The 24,326-nt window shown below is 49.6% G+C and overlaps 3 protein-coding genes across 5 annotated transcripts; 1 reads left to right on the plus strand and 2 right to left on the minus strand.

Annotated features, from left to right (window-relative positions):
• Positions 1-441: 441 nt before the first annotated feature.
• Irf9 (interferon regulatory factor 9) lies at positions 442-6,768 on the minus strand. Of its 2 annotated transcripts, none has more exons than XM_034499039.2 (9): positions 6,357-6,768; positions 5,376-5,556; positions 4,867-5,050; positions 4,604-4,677; positions 4,331-4,445; positions 4,167-4,238; positions 3,035-3,376; positions 1,984-2,099; positions 442-1,848 (listed from the first exon to the last, which is right to left on the minus strand). In XM_034499039.2, exons 2-9 carry the CDS (start codon positions 5,553-5,555, stop codon positions 1,738-1,740), a joined length of 1,194 nt encoding a protein of 397 aa, XP_034354930.1. In that variant the 5' UTR covers position 5,556; positions 6,357-6,768; the 3' UTR covers positions 442-1,737. The 2 variants fall into 2 exon arrangements, with proteins under 2 accessions (XP_034354930.1, XP_076787096.1); XM_076930981.1 differs by lacking the exon at positions 6,357-6,768 and adding an exon at positions 5,870-6,051.
• A 153-nt stretch (positions 6,769-6,921) lies between these two features.
• Positions 6,922-18,826, minus strand: Rnf31 (ring finger protein 31). 2 transcript variants are annotated; one of them, XM_034497746.2, is made up of 21 exons: positions 18,394-18,826; positions 18,151-18,297; positions 17,850-18,005; positions 17,579-17,638; positions 17,415-17,484; positions 16,055-16,232; positions 15,218-15,596; positions 14,765-15,052; positions 14,264-14,512; positions 13,956-14,141; positions 13,635-13,841; positions 11,886-12,059; positions 11,706-11,804; positions 11,531-11,620; positions 9,587-9,701; positions 9,353-9,471; positions 9,016-9,129; positions 8,813-8,870; positions 8,036-8,132; positions 7,167-7,335; positions 6,922-7,060 (listed from the first exon to the last, which is right to left on the minus strand). In XM_034497746.2, exons 1-21 carry the CDS (start codon positions 18,580-18,582, stop codon positions 7,007-7,009), a joined length of 3,198 nt encoding a protein of 1,065 aa, XP_034353637.1. In that variant the 5' UTR covers positions 18,583-18,826; the 3' UTR covers positions 6,922-7,006. The 2 variants fall into 2 exon arrangements, with proteins under 2 accessions (XP_034353637.1, XP_034353636.1); XM_034497745.2 differs by having other exon boundaries at positions 14,765-15,055.
• Psme2 (proteasome activator subunit 2) lies at positions 18,761-23,302 on the plus strand. The gene is made up of 11 exons (XM_034497749.1): positions 18,761-19,591; positions 19,897-19,929; positions 20,316-20,378; positions 20,562-20,648; positions 20,751-20,781; positions 20,867-20,964; positions 22,246-22,314; positions 22,454-22,521; positions 22,675-22,729; positions 23,017-23,103; positions 23,180-23,302. Exons 1-11 carry the CDS (start codon positions 19,544-19,546, stop codon positions 23,258-23,260), a joined length of 720 nt encoding a protein of 239 aa, XP_034353640.1. The 5' UTR covers positions 18,761-19,543; the 3' UTR covers positions 23,261-23,302.
• Positions 23,303-24,326: the final 1,024 nt, after the last annotated feature.

Here is a 24,326-nt window from a genome sequence, read left to right on the forward strand (position 1 = left end):
ACACAGGATCCTATGTAACCCAGACAGGCCTCAAACTCATTCTGATCCTGCTCCACTTCCCAAGTACTGGGATTATAGGAATGAACCATCACCCTGGCCTAGGCCAGATTGCCTTTCGTGGGGTTCAGTAGAGAGGAATCCAATACCTTTCACTCATATAAGTGGATTACAAGGACGAGCATGTCCTCACAATGTCTGCAGCAGCAGACACAGGAAGTACAAGTACTCTTCCCTCAAGTTTCCTCCCCTCTTATGTCCTGGAGGTTTGGACCAGAGTTTCAGTGTCTCCTCCTGGTTTAGACTTCTAGTCTAGGAATCATCCCCAGTTAGGCTCATTCTTGAAGCCCCCAGCAAAAAACTGTGGGGTCGAGATTTTCTCACATGAGTTGGCCTCTCTTAGTTACCTTTTAATGTTATAGTAGACACCATGACCAAGGCAACTTATAAAAGACAACATTTAATTTGGGGCTCACATTTCTAAAGGTTTAGAGTCCATGACCATTATGGCAGAGAACATAGCAGCAGGCAGGCAGGAATGGTACTGGGGTTGAGAGTTTACATCTGATTTACAAGCATGAGACACAGAGAGAGTGTGCCACCTGGGAATCGTAGGGTCTTTGGAGACCTCAGAGCCCATGGCCAGGGATACAACCCATCCAACACCACCACACCTCCTAATCATTCGCAAATGGTTCCACTGAGGACCAAGTATTCAACATATGGGTGTAAGGAGGCTAATCTCATTCACCACCGAGTGGCTACAGTGCTGTTTGCCTGTAAGCGACAGTGCCTCTCTTAGAGATCAACTCCAACCCAACCTTGGTTACCTGGAACTTGGGTGGGGGGCCCTTACCCTGGAAGTACCAGGTCAAGTCTGAAAGAGAGGGGGGCGGGGAGGGTTGATTGGAAGAAAGAGAAAAGAGAGGCATGGTGGTATGGCCAGGTATGCTGGTGTATACCCAGAACCCCAGCACACAGGAGACTGGGGCAGAATTACCATGTGTTAGAGACTGTGGCATTCTGGCTATGCCTATGGGCAGAGGAAAGCAGAGGAATCTGAATCGCCATGAGATAGAGAGCCCAGATACTGGGTACCTTAGTCTCCATCTTTACAATTCCCCATAACCCCTGCTACCCTCTCCTAACAAGTCAGATCCTGGTCTCTCTCTTAGTAAGCTTTTACTTATTATTTGGAGACAGTGTCACCAAGGCTGGCCTTGAATTCAAAGTCACAATCTTCCTGCCTGTCTCACATGTGCTGAGTGCATACTACCTCACCCAGCTAAATTTTATTTCAGTCTAGTGAGGACTGAGGGAAAATATATATACGTATATATAGACATACATATATACATATGCGTATATGTATATGTGTATATATACGTGTATATATATAAAGTGCTTAACTTTAAAGTTAGGGATTGGGAGGAGAGCAAAATTCCCTCCTAGAACATACCCTTTGGAACTTTCCAGTTCTTTAGAGATAAAAGAAGATACAGCTTTAAAAAAAGGAAATAAGTCTCTCCCAGGTTGTCCTTGAACTCATAATCATTTGGTCTGTCTCCCTAGTGCTGAGATTCACCAACAAGTCTGGTTCTCAAAATAAAATTTTAAGGATAAAGATTATCCTTGCACTTTCTCTTGGCCACGCTGGATAACCCACAGTGGTATGGATCCTGACAAAAGCAAGCAGACCAACAGTGTGGAGAACAAGTCTATTTCAGTGGAGCCCGAGGATCAGAGCGCCAGAGCGGCAGGTGAGTGCTCTGCGTGCTGTACCAGGAACAGGGCGGCCTTCTCCTCCTCAGGAATCCTCTCCAGTAAATGTCGGGCAAAGGCCTGCTCCATCTGTACAGAGGGAAGCGAGGAGCAGGCCTCAGTGCACCTCAGTGCAGAGACAGCCACCACCCTGCAGACCCTTCCCCTCAGGGGGAGTTATCTGAGACAGATCCACGTCTAGCTCTGTGCTGGGGCTGAACTTACCTGCACTGTGATAAGATTCTCTTGGGTCTGGCCAGAGCCAGGACTCCCTTCCCAGAAATGCAGTGTTGCCTGGAACTTGGGTGGGGGCCCCTGGCCCTGGAAGTACTGGACCAAATCTGAAAGAAAAAGGGTCAAAGATTGGAAGGAAGAAGGCAAGGCATGGCAGTTGGCCAGGCATGGTGGTGTACGCTTGTAACCCCTGCACTCAGGTTGGAGCAGCAGAGTTGCCATGCTTGAAGCAGCCTGATCTACTTAGTGAGTTCCAGGCCACCCAGAGTGGTGTGAGGACTTGCCTCAAAAGCAAAACCAAAACCACATAGAGGACCATGAGTGAAGTGCCTGGGAAGGCAGATGCAAGGAAAGCAGGATGGGGTAGCACGGGCACCTGTGGCCTGGCATCCGCAGCCAGAGCAGAAGCTGTGGCTTAGAGCTGCAAAGAGGAACTAAGCTGCTCTCCCTGCTGCTGCAGGAAAGGCAGCCCCTTCCTGCAGTTTACAGCAGCAGATGCTCCTGCTGAGAGGCTTGCAGTCCTCAGAAGCAGCAGCCCTGCCTACCTTTGTTGCTTGGGTACTAAGCAACTAACTCTGCCAATACTAAGACACCATGATCCTAGGGACGCCCGCACTGTCCTCAATGTTCCTCTCTCCACTCCTCTGCTCAGATTTTAGAGGCTGTAACTGAAATCTCAAGAGTGGACAGGGGAAGGGACAATCTTAGGAGAAGACACCTACAGTGTGTGACAATGTATGAGGAGATGGCCACAAGGCTTAAAAACCTGTGTGAACTCAATTGTACACATTCACATAACCATGTTGCTTCCCCAAAATGCATCACTATATGTTGAACTTCAGTTGAACCTCATCTGCCGTAGCCTTGGCTAGGGAAAGACTGCCAGAGTGGAACATATGGCCACCCAGCATGCCTATCACACAATGCCGGGACCCTGTACAATGAGGATGTGCTTCTGGGGAGAAAAGAGGGGAACCCACCTCAGGCCCAGGGGATAATGAGGAAGGGGAGGTGCTGAGGTGCCCAGCTGGGACACCCTTACCTCGACAGAAGTAGGTGGTCCTGAAGAGCTCCACACACTTATTGCTGGGCAGTAGATGAGGCCCAGGTCCAGGTGGGGCCTCGGGTGCATTCCAGGAGATGGGTATGGGGCAAAGGCGCTGAACAAAGAGGCCTCTGGAATTGCTGGCCACCAGGATGCCTCTCTCCAGCTGATTCAGCAGGTGCTGGGTAGGCTCCAGTGGGTCAGGTTTGGGAAATTCCACCTGCACTATGCTGCTCTCTGAGTCTGAGCGCTCAGCCACAAGCCGACAGTCTAGGCTGCACACCCGAGTCTCGCCCACCACACGTCCACCATAGATAAAGGTGAGCAGCAGCGAGTAGTCTGGGGACAGAAACACACAGCTGCTCTAGGTGCAGGAGGAACCCGAAGACTGCTAAGAGGCCCTCTCCCCAAGGGAACCTGAGCAACACAAGGCTTTAGAAAAGTGAAGTTCTGTGTAGTTTGGTTTCTGCATTTTTGTTAATGAGAAAACTGAGGTCCAGAGCAGGAATCCAAGAAAGCACTGGGAGACACAGCTGCACGACTGAGACAGCTCCTTCTTAGTTAGAGAAGGTTCCTTTCGTCTGAGAATGTGGCTCAGCTGAAAGAATGGTTGCCTACCATGCTTCAAGCCCAGGTAGGGCAGGGTTCAGTCCCCAGTACTGCATAAACCCTTAGAGCCAGCATGGTAACACATCTGTAATCCTACGAGAATCAGGAATTCAAGGTCATCTTTGGCTATACAGTGAGTCTGAGGTCAGACTGTCTTTATGAGACTGTCTTGCCTTCCTTCTCCACATGGACTCTTTCCTCCTGTCACTCAGGAGTCCCGCCTGTCAGAGCTTAATGCTGGTGGCTGCACAGTGTACAGGAAGGCCTCACAGACTGGACTTCTCTGGATAATAAATGTTTCAATGTGGCTGTTTAAGGAACAAAGTACTTAAGGTGTTTCCTGAGGTCTAAAAAGCTCTGTAAAGTATGATCGGCCTCATGGACTGTTCAATTTGTAGAAGAGGTTCTTCAAGGATAAGGTGGCCCCCTTATAAGCCTGGCTGGGTAGACATAGCAGACATGGTCAGAGGAAGCAGACCCAAGAGGAAGGGGACAGGGAAGGGTCAGAAAGGCCACAAACCTGAGTTCAGAGGAAGGTGATGCTCCATGAACACTGGGTCCTCTTTAATGGTAGCTTCCGTTATGCCAGCTCCTGGAAGGTGGGCAAAGGCACCGACCATTCAGGGACTGAAGGGCCCGAGAAAATGTGCAGTAGATACAGAAGTAGGGGAGACGGTACCGTACCTTCCTCTAGCTCAGAGCTGCTGCTGCTGCAGCTGTTACTGCTGCAGCCGTCATGGCCGCTGATGTTGCTGCCACTGTCTGAGTGGTTTATAACTCCATTGGTCTTCCCATTTTCCTACAGAAACAACATCCCTGGCTGGCACACCCCTCTGTTTGTTTATACCATCCTGCTCTTTGACCTCCCTGTTTCTCTTCCCGAGCACTCTCATTGTCAAGGGCACCATGAAGGCAGGGGTAAGTGAGTGCCAGGTTCTCGGTGATACCCTTCCTTACCTTATTCTCTTCCCTCTCTGGTGACACAGAACTGATACTTCGCTTGAATGGTGACTTCTGGTTTCGGGGTTGGGCTGTGGAAATGTTGCAGGTAGAAGAACGTTAGGTCTTCTACAAAGATGGTGGGGGAATAAGTATCTGAAGCAACAAAAAGCTGGGCAGGACTAGAGAGCCCAGGAAGGCCTGTCAGCCCACAAAAGGCTCTTATCTCTATCCCTGTCAACCTGCCCCTTCCAGGAGTGGTTGGGCAAGGGAACACTCACTAGGGAGGGTTCCTGCTGGCAGTATTCGATATACTTTGTAGGGTTCAGCAACATCCATACGACCCCTCTCAGGAACCTCCTCAAATTCAGAACTCTTGTTGAGGGCACAGCGCAGGCGAGTCTTCCAGACAGCAGGGTGTCCTATGTCCCCGTCTTTGTGCTTTTCCTTAAACAGTGCCCAAGCCTAGTAAAGGATGAAATGAAGAAAGTATTACATAATCCAGTTGTCCCTCCAATGGCTGACTTGCACAGGCATGTGGCCTGAGCAACTGTGTAGGACTTGGAATCAGATGAGCCTGCACTGGGTTTGCTTGTATTCTGTTCTTGTCAGCTTGAAATCCTTAGTAATTTTTGACCACGTGTCTCCAAACATGGTTGGTTCTACTTTTTTCATGGTTGGTTCTATTTCCTTTATCCAAACCCCAGACAGACAAAAGTGTTTTGGGATAGTCACACCAGTGCAGACACCATCCTTTTCTTGAAGGGATGTTGGCTTCAGGAACTCCTACCTTGAAAATGGCAGCATCTTGGTCCTCTCGGAAGTCTTGCTTGCCTGCATGCTTCCAGGGAATCCGGAACATGGTCTTGGCTGTATCATCCCAGCACACCCCTGGGAACTGCCCACTTTCCACCTGCTCCACAATCCAGCTCCGGAGCTTTCGAGTGCAGCGTGCTTTGCCCGAGGCCATCCTAGGAAGAGGAAGCAGGATGTATGAGAGCTATTTTTAAATTTTGAGACAGAATTTCACTGTTATCCCGGTTGGCCCGGGACTCACTATATACACCAAACTGGACTTAAACTTAAGAGATCCACTTGTCTTTGAAGTGCTGGGATCAAAGGTCTGTGCCACCATGCCCAGGGAGAGCCAACAGTTTGGGAAGCGCCTGGGGCATGCAACAGCCCTTCCCTAAAGACCTTTCCATGTCCTTTTCTCTCTAGAAACATTCTCTGAGGTAGAAACTATCTCTTAAAATTTCTTCTTAATATTCTAAGTTACTACACCTGCAAGGAAGCCTCGGACATTGGTCTTAGTAAGTTGAAGAGTTTCAGATAGGTATTATTTGGGAGAATTCCCTTAATGACCTGTTCCTTGTAACAGACTGTTTAGACCCCACACTTCTACAGGGGCAACATTTGCTCTTAAGGCATCTCCTCAGCCTACTGACCACCTCACTATCACCCACTCTTTGCTAGAAGGGTAGGTGGGGCAGTAGCTGGGGGCAAGGGCGGAGCTGAAAAAGTGGGCAGGGCCAGAGGCCAAAACAAAAAACATAGGTCACCTGAGGCCCAGCAAGGGACCTTCCTCAACTGTTAAGTTGGCAGCAGTCCCTCCAGTCCTGTCCATAGGCCTGGTATCAGTGTCTCACTCAGACCAAACCTACTTTCGGATTCACAAGCCTCTCTGACTCCCTGTAGCACAGGGCCCTGGAAACCCTCAGCCGACCCCGCTCATTGCTTACAGCTGGTTCCCCTGCACAGTTGCTCTTACCTGAGCGACCGAGGACATCCCAGGCTCCGCTTGTTCCAGGCTGTTTCTGATCTCTCCTCCCCTTTCTACAGTCCCCACCCTAAGTTTCAGTTCTCCTCCAGGGAGGTCCGATTCCTAGAAATCACGTGGTCTGAGTTGCAGGGCAAGCGGCTACCACCAGAGGGAAGCAGCATCCGAAGCTTCCAGCAGCAGAATCACCCAGGGCTTGTGGTTCGGTCAGACTCCTCCTTCCACCCAGAACCACTCCCCATGTCTGTTTAGCTCCAGATCTGATCCGGAGACTGATGTGTGTTCCCCAAAAGTGCCTGCTTGGTATATTTTAGGTGATTCTCACAGAGCAGCCGAGGTAAATGAAGGGAAAGGAGGAAGTTGAGCCCACGCCAGGTGGTTAGGTGTGGAGGGTCTCTTGTTCATCCGAGGTGTTTCATCTCTTCCTGGCCTGGAGTCCAGGGGTGGTTGGATGGTAGACTGCAGGGGGCCCTTCCAACAGGATTCCATCCTTCTACCCCCTCCCAATCCCTAATGCCCCTAGATGCTGAGGCCAGGAAGAAGGACCACCAAGAAGCCTAGGCCATAAGATGCCTCTTTATTGGTGCTGGAACTGCTGCTGAGGGCTGGGTCAGGAAGTTCCATCAGGACCCGGCCCTCAGCTACTTTCTTCTGCGGGCAATACTCTGCCCCAAGGGTACCTCTTCTCTCAGCTTCTGCAAAGGACAGAGGATAATGACATTGGAAACCTGCAGTGGAGAAACAAACTGTCACAGGTGACTTTTAGAAGGGCAGAGGAAAAGCTGGGCATGACAGCACTACCTGTAACAATCTGGCCTGGTAAGCAGGAAGATCCTCTCCATCCACGGGCTGGGGAGCTAAATGCAGGTAGCGTATAATGGCTGTCTCCAGCTCCTCCACCTCATACAGGGTCGCTGGGTCCAGTGAATGGGCATTGATGAGGCTTACAAGATACTCTTTGTAGTGTGCCCTGCGGAGATGAGGGAGCAGAGTGTTTACCCTCCTGTTTAATATTAACTGCATGTGCCAACACCTTGTTTTTATTGTTATGTTGCACGCACCCACCTGCATGCCTGTCACAGTGAACTTATCCAAGTTGTTTTTCTCCTTTCACCATGTGGGTTTGGGGGACAGAACTCTGGTGCCCATGCTTGGCACTACCTTTACCAATATACACAGTTGTCTCACTGGACCACACTGGGATTTTGTTGGTTTGAGACAGTGTTTCTCTGTCTAAATGGCCTTGACTGTCCTGGACACATTGGGATTCTTTTTTTTTTTTTTTGGTTTTTCGAGACAGGGTTTCTCCGTGTAGTCCTGGCTATCCTGGAACTCACACTGTAGACCAGGCTGGCCTCAAACTCAGAAATTCACCTGCCTCTGCCTCCCAAGTGCTGGGATTAAAGGCGTGCACCACCACTGCCCGGCCACATTGGTATTCTTACTTGAGCAAAACTTCTTAGCTCCTATGCCTGCCATACTTGCAGGCAGTGTTAGTATCTTATGCTGCCTGCCACTCCCCATCCATGCGCTTAGCCAGTGGGCACCCCCTCCTACTCTGTGAAGGACCAAATGGCCCCAGAGACCCCCCCCCCCCACCTTACTGCCTGAGCAACCCATGTGACAGCCCTCTTCCCAACTCCATGCCCCGTGCTCTGGCAAGCACTCACTGACACAGGCCGGCATAGCCAGGTGGAGTTTCCTTGCCACAAGCTTCATCCCTGAACCCACTGGGAACCTCCTTCTGTTCCATCACTCGGCAGCCCCCTAAGAGGAAGGAAGGAAGGAGTACATGTTGGGAGAGGGCTCTGAGCTCCGGACATCCTGCTTGAACAGGAGCAGTTCCATTACACTTTGGAGACAGTTTCAGAGGCACAGAGACTGAGAAATGGGGTGAAGATCTTACTGCCCTACTTTTCACCAAAGTGATTTATGGTCCATAATCACATGCTCTGTGTGTGCGTGCACGCATGTGTCTAGCTTTGGCTGGTCTGTCACATGTTCTTAAAACTGCTCTTCTTGTTGTTATTTAGCTCCTGCACAGCCAACTTATTCTCTAAAGGTCTCACCTCTACCTAGAAGGTGAGCAGGGTAGGCTAGAACCTTACTCAACATCTTTCGTTACCAGCACAGAACCCAAAACTGTAGCCTAAAACTTAAAACAACTGGCAGGTATCAGTAATTACTCAAGAGTTAACTAACGAATCTGAACTATTAGAGAACATGAGCAAGCACTTAATGGCCTAGTGTTTTAATGATCCCTTAGGCAACACAGCGTAGCCATTAGGTGGCTATTATCCTCATTTCATGGGAAGAAGCCAGCACAAAGAGGTTAATGACCATGCAAAAGGGCACAGAAATGACCCCAGACCCAAGTCTCCCCCGCATCTTTCCCATCACAATGGGAGCCCAGTCTACCTCTCTTTAGAGGTTTGTCTGACACTTACCTCCAGGGACTGCCCGTGTCCCAGCTGGAGGCTCTGTATTAAACATGACATTATTGTCCTAGGGACAAGTAGAGATAGGGACATCGTTTGCCTCCATCCAGCCACTGTCCCACTTCCCAGAATTCAGTCTTTTCCACCCTTGCCCAGCCTGTATCCTATCTCCTAGCAATCTGCCCACCCAAGGCAGGCTGGCCACCTCTGACCTGCAACAGTTTCTGGAGCCGGGCAGCAGTCCAATCCCGTAGGTAAAAGAGGCAGTCTCGAGGGTGGTGGCCATGCAGGGACTTTTTCACCTTGCAGTTAGGGTCTGGGCATTTCTGGTAAAAATCCAGACAGGAGAAGGCAGTTGGAACCTGTTGGGGTCCTGGACTCTCAAGAGCCCCTGTGCAAGGGGGCATGGGCGTGAGAGGAGAGTCTGGAGCAAGCAAAGGAGGGAAGAGGCCAGAGAGATGTTTTCTATCCTAACCTCTCTCTCTGTTCCCTGGCCCCACCCCTCAAGCTCCCACACCTTTCCTTCGCTTGGTCACTCTCTGAACTCACGTTCTTGGCATAAAAGGCGTTGTAGCAGCCGCTGCAGAACTGGTGGCGGCACTGCGTGCAGTGGAAGTGCATGCAGCCTCCCCGGGCCAGTGCGTACGAGAACTTGCATTTGGGGCAGTCTGTGAAGTGAGGGCAGCAGCTCAGGGTGAGGGGCAGCGCCTTAACACCCAGGCCCTCCAGAGGGGAGCTACTGCCAATCAGACTGTGAGCAGAGACTATGTCGGGTAGCCTTACCTATGCCGTTTTCCTGAAGGTACATTGCCAGGCCTTGAGCCTGGTACTCTGGGTCATTGGTGCGTTTCCAGTTCTGGAAATCTTCACAGCTCCGCCCTCTGTGCTGCTCCTCCCACTGCCAGGAGGGAAGGCGGCTGTGATGAAAGCTCAGGCCCCATGCACTAGTCTGCCCCAGTGGTCCCAGCTTGTTCACATCACTGCTGGCCACCACTCACTTAGATCCTAAAACTGGGGGCCACTCTTCTTCATTTCCCCACACTTCTACAGTCATCCATAAAACTTGGTTGTACCCTTCCAAACCTCTGTGCCCACTGCAACACCTCACTCCAGGTAACTGTCCAATCCTCCAATACAGCCTGCTCACTCTACCCCACTCTTCACTTTCAAAGTAGGTCTCAGGGAGCTTCCATGGTGCTACCAGCATGCTAACCCTGAGGTCTGAGGGTAGGACCACAGGTATCATTTGGTTATGTCCTGTGACACAGATCCAAGGTTTCTAGTATCAAGCCAACCTTTTAAAAGACAAATGATAGTGTCACTCTTTGTGCTTAGTCTCAAAATGAAAGCCACACACAAAGTCACTTGGCCTCCAGGGCTGCCCTCTTGTGGCATCTGGCTCCAACCATGTGCCTCTTGCTCTCAGGGATCTAGCTGCTCTCAGCTCAGCGTCTAGTCATTTCTTAACAGTGTATAGTTATGTCCATTCTCTTCCTTTCCTCCACGTTCTTCTCCAAGCCTGACTCCTCACCTTGGAAGCTTTGTGTTTTCTCTGCGTGTGAGTGTGCACCCATGCATGCATGGAGTGCAGAGACCAAGGTATAATGCCTTGGATCACCTCTTGTGGGGACAGGGTATCTCACTGGCCTGGAGCGCACAGCAGGATATGGTGACTGACCAGCAGGTCGAGGGATCCACCTGTCAGCACAACCCCTCAGTGCTGGAATTACAAGTGTATTCCACTACAGTTGGCTTTAAATTTCTCTCTTTTATTTTTTTCTTGGGGGGGGGGCTCAAGAGAGTGTTTCTCTGTGTAGCCCTGGCTGTCCTGGAACTAGCTCTGTAGACCAAGCTGCCCTGGAACTCACAGAGATCTGCCTGCCTCTGCCTCCCAAGTGTTGGGACTAAAGTCACATGCCATCACTACCCAAATTAAATTTTTATTTTCAAAATTAATTTATTTAGCCAGGCAGTGGTGGTGCATACCTTTAATCCCAGCACTTGGGAGGCAAAGGCAGGCAGATCTCTGAGTTCAAGGCCAGCCTGGTCTACAGTGAAAGTTTACAACAGCCATGGTTACACAGAGAAACCCTATCTAAAAAAAACAAAAAAACAAAAAAAAACAAAAAAAAAACCCAAAAAACAAAAACTAAAACTAAAAGCAATAATCAGACAACAACCAGAAGTCAGTTCTCTCCTTTTACTATGTGGGTCCTGGGAAAAGAACTCAGGGTATCAGGTCTGGTGACAAAACTTTAACCCATACCCGTTGAGCCAGCTCACTGGCTCTAACCCAGCTTTCAAAAGCCTCATCTAATGTGTATGTGTGTTCTGCCTGCATGTCTGTTCACCGAATGTGTGCTCAAGAAGACAAGAAGAGGATGTGAGATCCCCGGGAACTGGAGTTACACCCAGGTGTGAGATGCCATGTGCATGCTGGGAACTGAACCAGGTCCTCCAGAAGAGCAGCCAGGCTTCTTAATTCCTTCTTAACTCCTGACCCTCTCTCCAGTTTGTTTGTTTGTTTGTGTGAAGAGGTTCTGGGACTGCACTCGGGTCTTCATGACTGCATCTGGCACTTTACTGACTGCATTATCTCTCTGGGTCCCCAGTCAGCCCTTAACACTTAGAGAGCATGACTGTTTTGTCTGCCAATATACTCCCTGAGCCTAATACAGTACCTGGCAACAGCTTAGGCAACATTTCTAAACTCACACTGTGACTCACCTGGCGCTTGCAGCGCACACAGAAGGTCTGATGACACTGGGGACATGTTGCCTCCAGCTGTTCTCGTTCATATATGAAGCCAAAGGAACACTGTATACAAGAGCATAAAGCTATTCAAGACCCGACCGGGTAACATCCCCTGCCCTCCACAGTTGATTCTGTTTGCCAGGCTTACCTGGGCACACCACAAGAACTTGGGGTCTCGCATGAGCACAGCCTCGGTTAGCTTCTTGTGAAACAAGGCATACGCATCTGGGTCTAGGCTCTCTCTGAGCTGGGGACAAGATGCAGAGGTGGTAGATGGGTAGAAATTGGTTCAAAGCCTAGTCCACTTAAACCATAGCAGCCATAGTACCTGGATGTCAAGGGTGGAGAAGTAGCTGAGTAACTGTGCATCGTCAGTGAGGTCAGGACGGCCACAGGCAGGACACACCATGTCTGTGATGTGCTTCTCCTTCAGGGCAATGGTGAAGTGTTGTCGGAAGCATTCAGGGCATATGGTACACTCACAGGAGATCAGGGCCTGCATCTATAGTGGGAGGGGAGAAGAGGGAAAGGGGAATCTGCTGTGAGCCCTGGGAAGGGTCAGTAATCTACATGATACACAATAATAACATGATTCAGGGGTATACTGAGAAACCAAGGTCTAATCAAGTGGGGAAGGAGAGCAAACTCAAGCCTAGAGATCCCAGGCAGGTAAGAGACGTCTAAAGATGGCTGGAGGGCAGCTGGTAATGGTGAGATCTAAAAAAAAGCAGTGTCTCTAAAGGCATTTACATTTCACCAAAAGCGAAAGGCAATTATATATATATGTATATGTATATATACCATACATACACACACGTATATAATGTACATGTACACACACACACACACACACACACACACACACACACACACACACACACAATCAAACCCCAAAACCACATGGAGTCAGACTGAGATAGATTGTATTTACCTGAATAACTGCCACCTTTGACCTAGATTAAGTAGAGCCCAGAATATGATAAAGACTTGTTTCTATCACCTAGATATTATGACATTCAAGATTACTATGCTGGGTATAAAGCATGCATGAAGGCATGTAACCCCCAGTGCTTTGTCATATGATGGCACATGCCTGCAATCCTACCACTGGGAACGTGGAGGCAGGAGGCTCAGCTCATCTAAGATCACCTCTTACCAAATAGCTGTTACTTCAGTCCCAAGAGATTTGAAATCTTTTGACCCCCCATGGGCATTCACATACACATGACATACACAAATACACAGACATACAAAAAAAAAAATCTTAAAAAACTGCTACTTTCTGTTGGTATGATTATTGTGGTTATACTTTCTTTCTTTCTTTCTTTCTTTCTTTCTTTCTTTCTTTCTTTTTTTTTTTTTTTGGTTTTTTTGAGACAGGGTTTCTCTGTGTAGCCCTGGCTGTCCTGGAACTCACTCTGTAAACCAGGCTGGCCTCGAACTCAGAAATTCGCCTGCCTCTGCCTCCCAAGTGCTGGGATTAAAGGCGTGCGCCACCACCGCCTGGCTTGTGGTTATATTTTCAAATATTTACCTTTTAGAGATATATATTAAAATACTTATAGATAAAACCATGTGATGCTTGAGATTCACTTCAAAATAACCCTATGCATATATAGGCAACAGGCGTTGAGAGAAGAGGGTTTGTGAGCAGAGAGGAGTAGCAAGCTTACAAAGTGGGGTGCCTGGGAGGGGCCGAGGTCTTCTGTCATTTGGACAGCCCTGAGAGGGCTGTGGCACCCTTATCTCCCTTTCTAACTTCCTGGCCATGAGCTTAGTGCCTTTGCTGATACGTATCCTACCTGATGTGCCAGCAAAGGCCCCAAACAATGAAACCAACACATGAAAAACTAGAACCACAAACACGGCACGCCAAAACAAATCTTTTCTCTTCATAAGCTGACTAATACAATGTCTGAAGGTTTCAACATTTCTTAAACGGGGCGCTCCTGTTCCTCACCAGAAGGCTTTAGTGGTGTATGGACAAGAGTAGAAGACAAGGCCCTCCAGGCTGAGGTGGCTGCTCTGCAGGAGCACTCATTCTAAGCCCAGGCGCACTAGGTAGGAAGAGGCTTACCCGGTTGCGGGGAAGGGCCCATCCACACACAGCACACTCCTGGGCAAGCAGTCGGCGCAGAAAGGCCCGGTCCTGGCTGTGCCTCACAGCCTCCACCACATCCAACAACTCATAGTTCCTGGGTGTCTCCTGGAGCAGCGCCAGCGCCAGCTCTGCTCGACCCCAGCTGGGGAGTGTGTAGACCGCCAGAAGGCGTCTGACCAGGTTCTGCAGTGTGATTCAGGAGGAGATACAGTGGCTATCAGTCCCCCAGAATCTTCTTCCCCCAGTTTTTTCTTGTTCCTTTAAGTGGGATACAAGGGCCTCGCCTACTCCTAGTACCTGTCTATCCAGCCCATCCCAGCAGGGTGTGGGTTCAGGGTCTCTGTCCCACAGGCGCTGATGGAAGGGCTCCAGGCGCTGTCTCTGTAACTCAGTCAGGGCCCGTGCCACATCACCCCCATGCTGGAACAATGCCTGTAGTGACCCTTCTTTAGGCCCAAAGCCCAGGGACTGGAGCTCCTGCACCTGCATTTCAAAGCAGTGAGCGGATGGTAAAAGGAAACAGCAAGCAAGAGAGACTCCGGTGCTCTTCAATATGTGCCACCCTCCCCACCCCCCCCACCCCCCCACCCCCCGGATAATGGTACCTTCCTCCTCCTGGCCCTCACACACTCCTCTACAGCTTCATCAAGGTTGCCATGACGATTAAGCCAGGCTTTCCGGGCTTCCTGACAGGAAAAGGCACCGAGCCCTGGATCCTGTTGTCCAGCTAGCTCGGCCACCATCTCCAGGACGTAGGACAGCTCTGAACGCAGCCACTGTAGGGGCACCTCAGTGCCCGAGTACTGCAAGGCTGAGAAGATCTCTTCTGGACTGGCACCTGCAGCTTCCCCTTCCTAAAGAACAGTCGCATCCAGACAACAGCAGAGGCACATCAGGAACAGAACACCACTCAGCCTGACCAACAGAGGTTCAGCTAGGAAATACTGATCATATGACCGGTGCACATCATGCTAACTGCCCTTTGGTAAGCTTTCAAAGTGAGGCAGCTATAGTTAATATTCTGGTATCAGAATGTTAATTAACAATCTATGGCATCTTCCCTCCCCCACAGTTCAGCCCCATGTCATCCCAGGCCCAGTCGTTACCTGGATCATGCTCACGAGCTGGAGACTTTCCTTGCGCATCTTATCTTGGCGTTGTTTCTCTGGGTCTCCACAGGAAGCAGGCAGGGAGGAACTGAGGTGTTGTGAGGACCCTGGCTTTGGGAGTCCCTTTTCCAAAGAGCTGGGATAGGGCTGAAGGGCAGGCTGTACAGGGATGGAGTTGCGGGTTCGGTTGCACATAGCACACACCCAGACGGGGCCTGAATTGCAGAAGGTACAATGGTCACAGTACCACACCTGAGACTGGGCAGTGGAGAGCAAAGTATCCTCCTGCTGGGAAGGAAGATAGAATTATCCTGTTGACTGTGTAAAGAAGGTTCATGACAGACATACAGAGAAACACTAGGGAAACCAAAAGAAGACAGGATATGAATTTAGAGAATAACTTGGGGTTAGCAAGCAAATGGCAAGCTGGGAACGCCAGGGATGGGTTACCTTAAGGGACTGTTGGCAAACACCAGCGTCATGGGAATCCACCATCAAGCTGGGAGGCTGGGCCAGCCGAGGTCGCTCACATATGGCACACAGCACAGCCGCTGCCTCATTCTCAAAGGTACAGCTCTGGCAAGCCCATTGATCCCGTGCAGGCTCAGGTTCCGGGGCCTCAGTTGCTTGGGAACCCTCTATCCCCGGCACCTTGCAGCCTTTGGGCTGACTACAGGCTGCACAGAATACTGCCCAAGGCTCATTTAGTGTGGCACAGGTAGGACAGTGCCAGGGCAAACAGGCATTTGCAGGGTCAGGGGAAGAAAGAGAGCTATCTCCCAGGGCCAGGGAGGAGGAGTGGGGCCGTGGTTGGGATGAGGCAGGTAAACTGTAAGAGAAAAGCAGATATGGCCAGCTGAGGTAGAAGTTAGTACCCGAGTCCTGTCACCCCTACCTCTCCCATTGCCTAGGTTATGACATATGACTCTGGCCTCTGTGATTGCTGTTCTGTCTGGAAAGCTCTCATCCCCATATATGATTCAATATTTAATGTGGATTATAGACAACTTCTTCCAGGGAGCAATCTCTTAACATCATGCTAGATGTCGAAAATACTGGTTGAGGTAATCCTTCAGACAAGACTGTATCCATCAACTATCTACTTGTGTATCCTAACAATCTGTCTTATTGTGATGGCTGCTTGCTTAGTGTTTATGTCTATAACTTCCTAGAGGGCTGTTCTCTAAAAAACACCCTTTAATAGAGAACCTGGCACATAATAGATACTCAAGGAACATTCACTTTTCTTCTTAATTTCCCTCTTCCCAAGAAGAGAAAGCCTCTCACCTAGAGCTTAGGTTGGTGGTCTGGTGGGCCCCAGGCAGGGCTTGGCGAAGGTGATGGGCCCGGGACGGATGCCCATGAAACAAAAGGTCACAAGCTGGGCATGAGACTTGATTACAGGCTGGACAGTGCAGCGTGCCTGGGGCAGAACCACAGAGGAAGCAGGGACCAGGAGTGGAGCCTGGAAAAATGAAACCAAGAGTAAACCTTAGCAAGCATATATATGCCAGCCAAGATATGGAGTCTTCATGTTCCTATCAACAGATGAATGAAGACGTTTACACATATAGGTAACTTCTGTAATAACACGCGCGCTGGGGCATTAGTTACAAAGAACAAAATCTCGTATGTAAAGGAAAATGGATGAAACTGGAGGAGAAAAACAAGTCAGACACCGAAAGACAAGCATCACCTTTATTTCTGCCTCACCACAATGTAGTTCTGGCTGGCTTGCAACTGGTTCTGTAGACCAGGCTAGCCTCAAACTCACAGATCCATCTGCCTCTACCTCCCCAGTACCAAGAATAAAGGTGTGAGCTACCTACCATGTCTGGCCCCCTCTAAGTTATTTACTTTTTATTTTGTGTAGCACATGTGTCATAGAACTCAAATGAGGGTCAGATCCCTTAGAACTGGAGTTAAGAATGGCTGTGCACTACCAAGGAGATGCTGGGAATTGAACTTACCTCCTGTGCAAGAGCAAGAGGCGCTCTTAACTATTGAGCCATCTCTCCAACCCCCAGAGTAGCCTTTTTACAAAGACCAGGTTACTCAGTTGGAGAGATGAGTTAGCAGTTAAGATTAAATACTGCTCTTGCAGTTTGATTCCCATTTGGGCAACTAACCACTGTCAGTAACTCCAGCCCCAGGGGGATCAGTTGCTCTGGCTTCCATGGCACCTGTGCCTACACGCACATATCTACCCACTCACATCCCACAACTAGAAATTAATATTAAAGGAGAAAAGATCAAGCTACACTTAATTCTGTTATGGGTTTGGGCAAGTCACAAAACTATTTATTCTTTACAACATCTGGACCCATGGTTGCTGGGGCTTTAATCTCTTGAAATAAAATACAAATACAAGGAGAGATGGCTCGGTGGTTAAGAGCACTGGCTGCTCCACCAGAGGTCCTGAGTTCAATTCCTAGCCCCCACCTAGCGACTCACAACCCTCTATAGTGGGATCTGATGCCCTCTTCTGCTGGTGCTCTCTTCTGTCACCTTGGCATACGTGCAAATAGAATGCTCATATACATAAATAAATACATCTTTAAAAAAACAAATACAAGAAGACAAAAGAAAATCCTAAATCTGCATCAACTCGGTCTAGTGTTTTCTCCCATAAAGGACCATACAATACCTGGGGCAGAGGGGAGGGGGCCAGGAACAATCTCTCTCAAAAGGGGGTGAAACTCTGAAAGCTGCAGCATCTGAGAAAGAAAGCAGAGAATGGGCAAGTGCTGGGGCACAGAATCCCCTAAACTCAGTTCCCTGTATTTAACACACTCTTTCTGCCTTCCTTACATCATCTTCAACGCTGTCCCTTAGCAGCTGGTCCAGTGCATTCTGTCTTGGATGAGTATTCTGCAAACAAGATTAAAAGAATTCCCACCTTGAACAACGTTCTCCTTGTAAGCCCTGATCCCCTAACATTCTAGTGGGAGAAGTGTAGCAGAAGCGTCCAGACTGCTGCAGCAACAGAATTCCTCAGCATGGGGAGGTTTCAAAGTGCCTTGAAGTAGGTGGGGCTCCCAGTCTAGTACTTAAAGACCTTAGGAGCAGAAGGCCATCTCACCTGCAACAGCAAGCTGAGCTCCGTGCGAAGTAGTAGCACTTCTAGTGTGACTATGGCAACCTGGCATTCATCTGGTTCCTCCTGCCCGTCGGGGAAACTCAATCCATCTGGGCGCTCCTCAGTATAGCCATACAACCGTAGCACATCCCGGCCACCCTGGCACACATTCAGGACCGGGTCACCATCTAACAGACCTCCTAGGCAATAGGGGTGCTCCCCCACTCAGCACACCCTCAAGCCCTTTTGGTCAACCCCAAGCATGGGTCTAGCCCCCTTCTCCGATAAGGCCCAAGGGTTTCACCTGTACAGCATCCACAGTGCTGCGAAAGACAGGGTTATTAAACTTCACTGAGCGCCAATACCGGGGCCGCTGTGGGCTGAGGAGGTTGCGACCATATTTTTCCAGGATGTTCAGGGCCGTGGATAGAGTGTTGAGGTAGTTTCGAGGCTAAGAGCATTCAGAAAAGCAGAGCTGTGAGCCTAGCCTACCTGGCCTCTGAGCCTAGGAACCCTTCCATGGTGCGCCGGGTGGGCTTGGCCTCACCTCCCCATGAGCGTTGCAGCGGACCAGGCGTCCGGCGTCCAGCTTCAGGTAGCGGGCGGCTGGTGGCAGAGAGGTGGCCAGAAGCGGCATGAGCTGCTCCAGGGGAAATAACTGCGCAGAATCCCACCTCAGGGCACTCGCCAGCTCCTCGCGGGCCGCTAGGAAGGCTCGCTCCTCGTCTCCCGGCATCCTGAGACTGGAGACAGGCTCAGCTTCGCTGCCCTCCAGGGGCGGGCGCAGGTGCGCGCGGTGCCACAGCAGCCAGGGTCACTTAAGCCACCGCCCCGCTCAGCCCCAGCCAGTGCTACCGGGAACAGGAAGTCCTGGCAGAGAGGGCGGGACTGTGGGCCACTTTAGAGGAAAAGGCGGGTTCAGAGTGACGGAAAAGCCAGGTCGCCGCCAATGAGAAAATCGCGGCTCCGGCTCCTCCCATAATGCGACGGAACCTTTTTCCTCCAAGTTAGGCTCTCTTCTTCGCCTTCCCTTAAACTATCCCTCCCCTTCCGGGGGGCCTCACCTCCCTTGTAAGGGGTTAATTTTGCCCAAAGCTTTTCTATCTTTATTTTCACAATGTTGGTTCTGTTCCAGTCCCCAGCGGGGAAGCCCCACCTTCTCGGGGACAGGCTCTAGCCGCCCTTAGCCCGGCTCAGGCGGGCTCCTCCCTCCAGTCCTGAAGGGAAGGCAGTCCCGCTTCCCCTGCTCCCTTCCATCCTGCCAGGCTTTCCTTCTTCCTACCCTTCCTACACTCTAGGATCCTACTCGATCCCATCCTCAAAGTCTAACCTCATGGAACCCCACCTCTGGGTACCCCCTTTCCTATTGTCCCAATCCTCTCTCAGTCCAGCACTTCCCCTGGACCGTCCTTGCCATAAGCTCCGCCCTACTCGAGAGGCAGCCACTGTTTGAGTCTCCGCTGTCCCACGCTTTCCTAGCCCCTCCCTTGGACAACCCCTGGTGATCAAGCCAATACCACCCTTCCTAGTGGCAACTAGCTGGGAATGGCTGAAGGGGTACTACTCAGTGTTGGTGGCCTGCCAGGAGGAGGGGAAAAAAGAGGGGGCGTGGCTGAGGGGGGTGGGTCTGGGCCTGGAGAGTGAAAGCGAAAGCTGGGGCTGCTATCCCAGACTCGAGAGCTGGCAACTGGGGAAGCATGGCCAAGCCTTGTGGGGTTCGCTTGAGTGGAGAAGCCCGTAAACAGGTAAATGGGAACCGAAGCCAGGAAGGGGTGAGAAGTCCTAACGGAGATAAAGCTCGATGCTCCCGGGTACCAAGGCCTTGCGAACGAACTCCTTCGGCCTCTCTTTAGGGCTTGCTTTCACTTCTGCTCAGGGATTGCCAGTGCCGTGTCCTCTAGCCAATCTGTGCACTGGGCAGGGTCCTCCAGGGGAAAACTGGCTTTGTGGGACAGGCTTGAGCTACAGTTGGAGGGCACCCAGGTTGGGAGTGGGCCCTTCTTTACAACCTAAACCCCTAACCAGCATCTGGCTACTGCTGTCTGTGCAGGTGGATGTCTTCAGACAAAATCTTTTCCAGGAGGTAAGTCTCTGAATTCAAGCAATTTAACCCAGAGTCTTAGTGCAGTACTCTGAGTAACCCACCAGTTCACCCTAATTTTGGTGTCTCGAACCTTCATGCTTAACTCAAGGTGAACTGGAATGATTTGTTTCTACTTTGTAATCTGATCACTCTGAACTGCTTTTTCCACTCCCCCACCCTCCTTGGATGGAGAGGTAAAGATGGCGCCCAAAGGGAAAACCCCATAGCTCTACTTCTGCCCTCCATGAGATTGGGCAAGTCCCTTTATTTCCAGGACTAGGGTTTCCTCATATGTGAGTCCTGGACTCAGTAATTTCCGGGGGCCGACTTCTCATACATCTCATCGGACATCTTGTATGATTATTTTTTGTAATGTTAACTTGCAGGCTGATGACTTCCTCTGCAATTTCTTGCCACAGAAAATTATATCCCTGAGTCAGCTCTTGCAAGTGAGTAGTATAGACCCCTCTGCTCCATCCCCTGGCACCTCTCGCCACCCATCTGACAGGTGTACCAGCATGCTGGGAACTTAGTGGGGTTGGTATAAAGCTTGAACCTGGGTTGGGAGAGAGATATGGACTGTGGCTGGTGAAGGGAGGAGGCCGGGCAGTGTCTGAGAGTAAATTCTACAGGAGGATTCCCTCAATGTGGCTGACCTCTCCTCCCTCCGGGCTCCTCTGGACATCCCTATCCCAGACCCCCCGCCCAAGGATGATGAGGTAAGGCATTCGGTGTGCAGAGCCTGAACTGTAGGCCAGTGGTAGCGACACCATGGTAGCCTCCATGAATGTTCTAAAGCTGCCTTTCCCATTTTGCCTTAGATGGAAACAGACAAGCAAGAGAAGAAAGAAGGTAATGGAGACACCAGGGTGATGAGGAGGGAGACTGGTGCAGGGATGTGGGTAACAAAAAGGCCCCACTCCCATCTTTTTCTTAGTTCCTAAATGTGGCTTCCTCCCTGGGAATGAGAAGCTTCTGGCCTTGCTTGCTTTGGTTAAGCCAGAAGTCTGGACTCTCAAAGAGAAGTGCATTCTGGTAAGCCTGGGACCTAGAAGAGGTGGGAAGAAAAGCACAGCAAAGCTGTGGTCACGTCAGAGATGCAGGTCTAATCTAATAAGAAAATAGAGATCTAATCTTTAATAAGAAAACTGGATTTTATATCTTGGACTTATATATATACTTTTAAATTGTATATATGTGTGTTATGTGTGCACCTAGGCATGTGCAGGTATGTTTTCCATTGCATGTATGCTCAAAGGCCAGGCCAGAGGTGAACATCAGAGTTTTTTGGGGGGTTGGGGGCTGGGGGGAGTACTGTTTCATTGAACTTGCTGTTTTGTCTATACTGGATGTCCAGGGAGCCTCCTAGAATCTGCCCCCAAGCACTGGGGTTATAGTGTACTCCACTATGGCTATGCTAGGTATTGGAATTCAGGTCCTCAGGTATGCGTGTAAGCACAGCAAGCATTTTACCCCTGTTATCTCCCTTTGGGTTTAGATAGCCTTTGTTCTTGTTGTTTTGTTTGACCTCTGTGTGGTATCAGAATGATAGCTCTAAAATGAGAGACTGAGTTATAGCTTCCTCTGTAACCTCAGAACCTATCTTATTAGGTACACAGTGTAGGTGGTGTGTGATGCAGTGAGTTGGTTTATAAGCATGAGCCCTAGAAAGTAGATTCAGGTCCTGATTCTGTCATTTATCTAGCTCTCTTAGGTGTTCTGTGACTTAGCTGTTTCCTATGTTAAACACAGAAAGACTACTGGCTTTGAAGTATGGCCAATGATTAGATGAGATCAATGGTTTATAGTATGACACCTAGCACGTAAGTGTTCAGTCAGACATAGCTGTTATTAAGACTAGCAATAGGGAAGCAGAGGCAGAAAGGGTCTGTGATGTCAAGGCCAGCCTTGTCTATATATGAGCTCCAAGACAGCCAGGACTATATAGAGAGACCCTGTATCAACAAATAAACAAAGAGTCCTCCACCTTGCTTTGGAAGGGAGAAAGGCCTCAGAGGTTAAGAGCACTGGCTGCTTTTCTAGAGGACCCACTTTTGATTCCCAGCACCCACATAGCAGCTCACAACCATCTGTGACCCCAGTATCTGGGGAATCCAACACCCTTTTCTGGCCCATGTGGCTGCCAGGTATGCACATGGTACATAGACATACATACAGCCGAAATACCCACAAAAGGAGAGTATTTTTTAAAAATACAAATGTAAAACAAAATAATAATGAAAAGAAATTTTAAGAAAAGAAGTAGTGTGTTGGGAATCTAGTAGGCCTGTGGAGTGAGTGCTCCTTTTCACATAGGTGATCTCGTGGATCCAGCACCTGATCCCCAAGATTGAGGATGGAAATGATTTTGGGGTGGCAATTCAGGTAAGAATTGGTGACTGAAGACAGTGGGAAGAGACTTGAGAGGGAGGGGTGGAAACAAGGCAGAAACCAGGAGGCAGGAGGAAGAAGAAACCATAAAGGAGGAGATGAAGTATTGTCTTTGCTTCTCACACCTCTGCAGGAGAAGGTGCTGGAGAGAGTGAATGCTGTCAAGACCAAAGTAGAAGCTTTTCAGACAACCATTTCCAAGTGAGAGCAGCGGCAGGACTACAGGGACCCTACAGGGACACTCCGTAGGATTCTCCAAGCTAGGCAGTTCTTTTAGAATGATGGGAGACAGGGAGGGCAGGAGGAGTGTGGCTGCCCATCTCCATTCACACACACATGCCTTACTTTTCACAGGTACTTCTCAGAACGTGGGGATGCTGTAGCCAAGGCCTCCAAGGACACCCATGTAGTACGTGCACAATCTACCAGCCCTTTAGTTGAGGCTGCCTGGGGTGGAATTGAGGTTGGGGAGTTGGGGAGGGCCTGGTCCTGCTTTTTGACAATGTGGAAAATACTACTCCAAAAAGCAAAACTGACTAGGGCTCCCATATCCCTGACCCTTTTCTTTACTTTAATCCTGTGTGTGTTGGTGCTAAGATGGGGCTAAATAGTTAACTAATCTCTTCTGTGTATGAGAAAGCAAAGTTAAAGTCTGGACTCCCATGGTGCTGACTCAGTTTACCTCCTACTTCCCAGATGGATTACCGGGCCTTGGTGCATGAGCGAGATGAAGCAGCCTATGGGGCGCTTAGGGCCATGGTGCTGGACCTGAGAGCCTTCTATGTGAGTGTGGGGTAAACTGAGGGAAGAGGGTGTGGGAAGCCAAGAACCTGACTTTGTTTTTCTGGCCTTCCTCCAGGCGGAGCTTTACCATATCATCAGCAGCAACCTAGAGAAAATAGTCAACCCAAAGGGTGAAGAAAAGCCATCTATGTACTGAGCTAAGGACTAGAAGGAAAATAAACGATTTATACTTTATGTATATGCCTGTGTTGTTCATTGAGAGAGCTTTTATTGAGACCCTCTGGTGTCCATATACCAAAAGGAAGTTGAATATGGTAATGATGGAAGTGGGAGAGAGTTGGCAGGAGGGATGGCTCAGCAGTTAAGTTAAGCTGTGGGAGGCAGAGGCAGGTGGATATCTGAGTTCGAGGCCAGACTGGTCTACAGAGTGAGTTCCAGGACAGCCAGGGCTACACAGAGAAACCCTGTCTCGAAAAACAAAAAAAAAAAAAAAAAAAAAAAAGAAAGAAAGAAAGAAAAAGAAAAAGCACCAGCTGTTCTTCCAGAGGACCCAGGCTCAATTCCCAGCACCCACAAGATGACTAATAACTGACTGTAACTCCTGTTCCAGGGGATCTGGATACCCTCTTCTGACCTTTACAAACACCAGATATGTACACATGATGTACAGGTATACATGTAAGCAAAACACTCATCACATAAAATTTTAAAAAAAGAAAAAAAAAAAAGTGGCAGAGGGTTGCAGGAAGTCGAGGATGGCCTGGAGGCCCATTGTGTTTTTCATAGATCCTTCTAAAGAACAGGGTAGAACAGGCCACGGTAATGCACACACACCTTTACTCTCAGCACTCGGTAAGTAAGTGGTTCTCTGCATTCAGGGATACCCTGGTTTACATTAGCAAGTTGGGGGCCAGCCAGGACTCTTAAAAATTAAAACATTTTTTTAAAAATGGTAAAAGTTTGCATGCCCTGTCAACCATACAGGTAATCCATATTTTATAATATGACAAGGCTATTTTAATCTGATCTCATGAGGGCTTCATAGTGGAGGTTTGGGGCAAAGCCCTTGGACAAGTTAGGCTTTGTGGCTATGGTATGGGAATGTAGAAGGAACAGGTGAGCTGAGAGTAAGCTTGAGGTTTCCCTGAGATTTCTCAGTGCTGCCAGAGAGGAAAGGTCTTTAAAAGGCATCAAACTGGAACATACCACCATCTACTGGACAGTACTGGGGGGATTGGCCTTTTATCTCTCGGCCACTCCCC

This window comes from Arvicanthis niloticus, chromosome 3, assembly GCF_011762505.2.
Source record: "Arvicanthis niloticus isolate mArvNil1 chromosome 3, mArvNil1.pat.X, whole genome shotgun sequence".
Lineage (NCBI taxonomy): Eukaryota > Metazoa > Chordata > Mammalia > Rodentia > Muridae > Arvicanthis > Arvicanthis niloticus.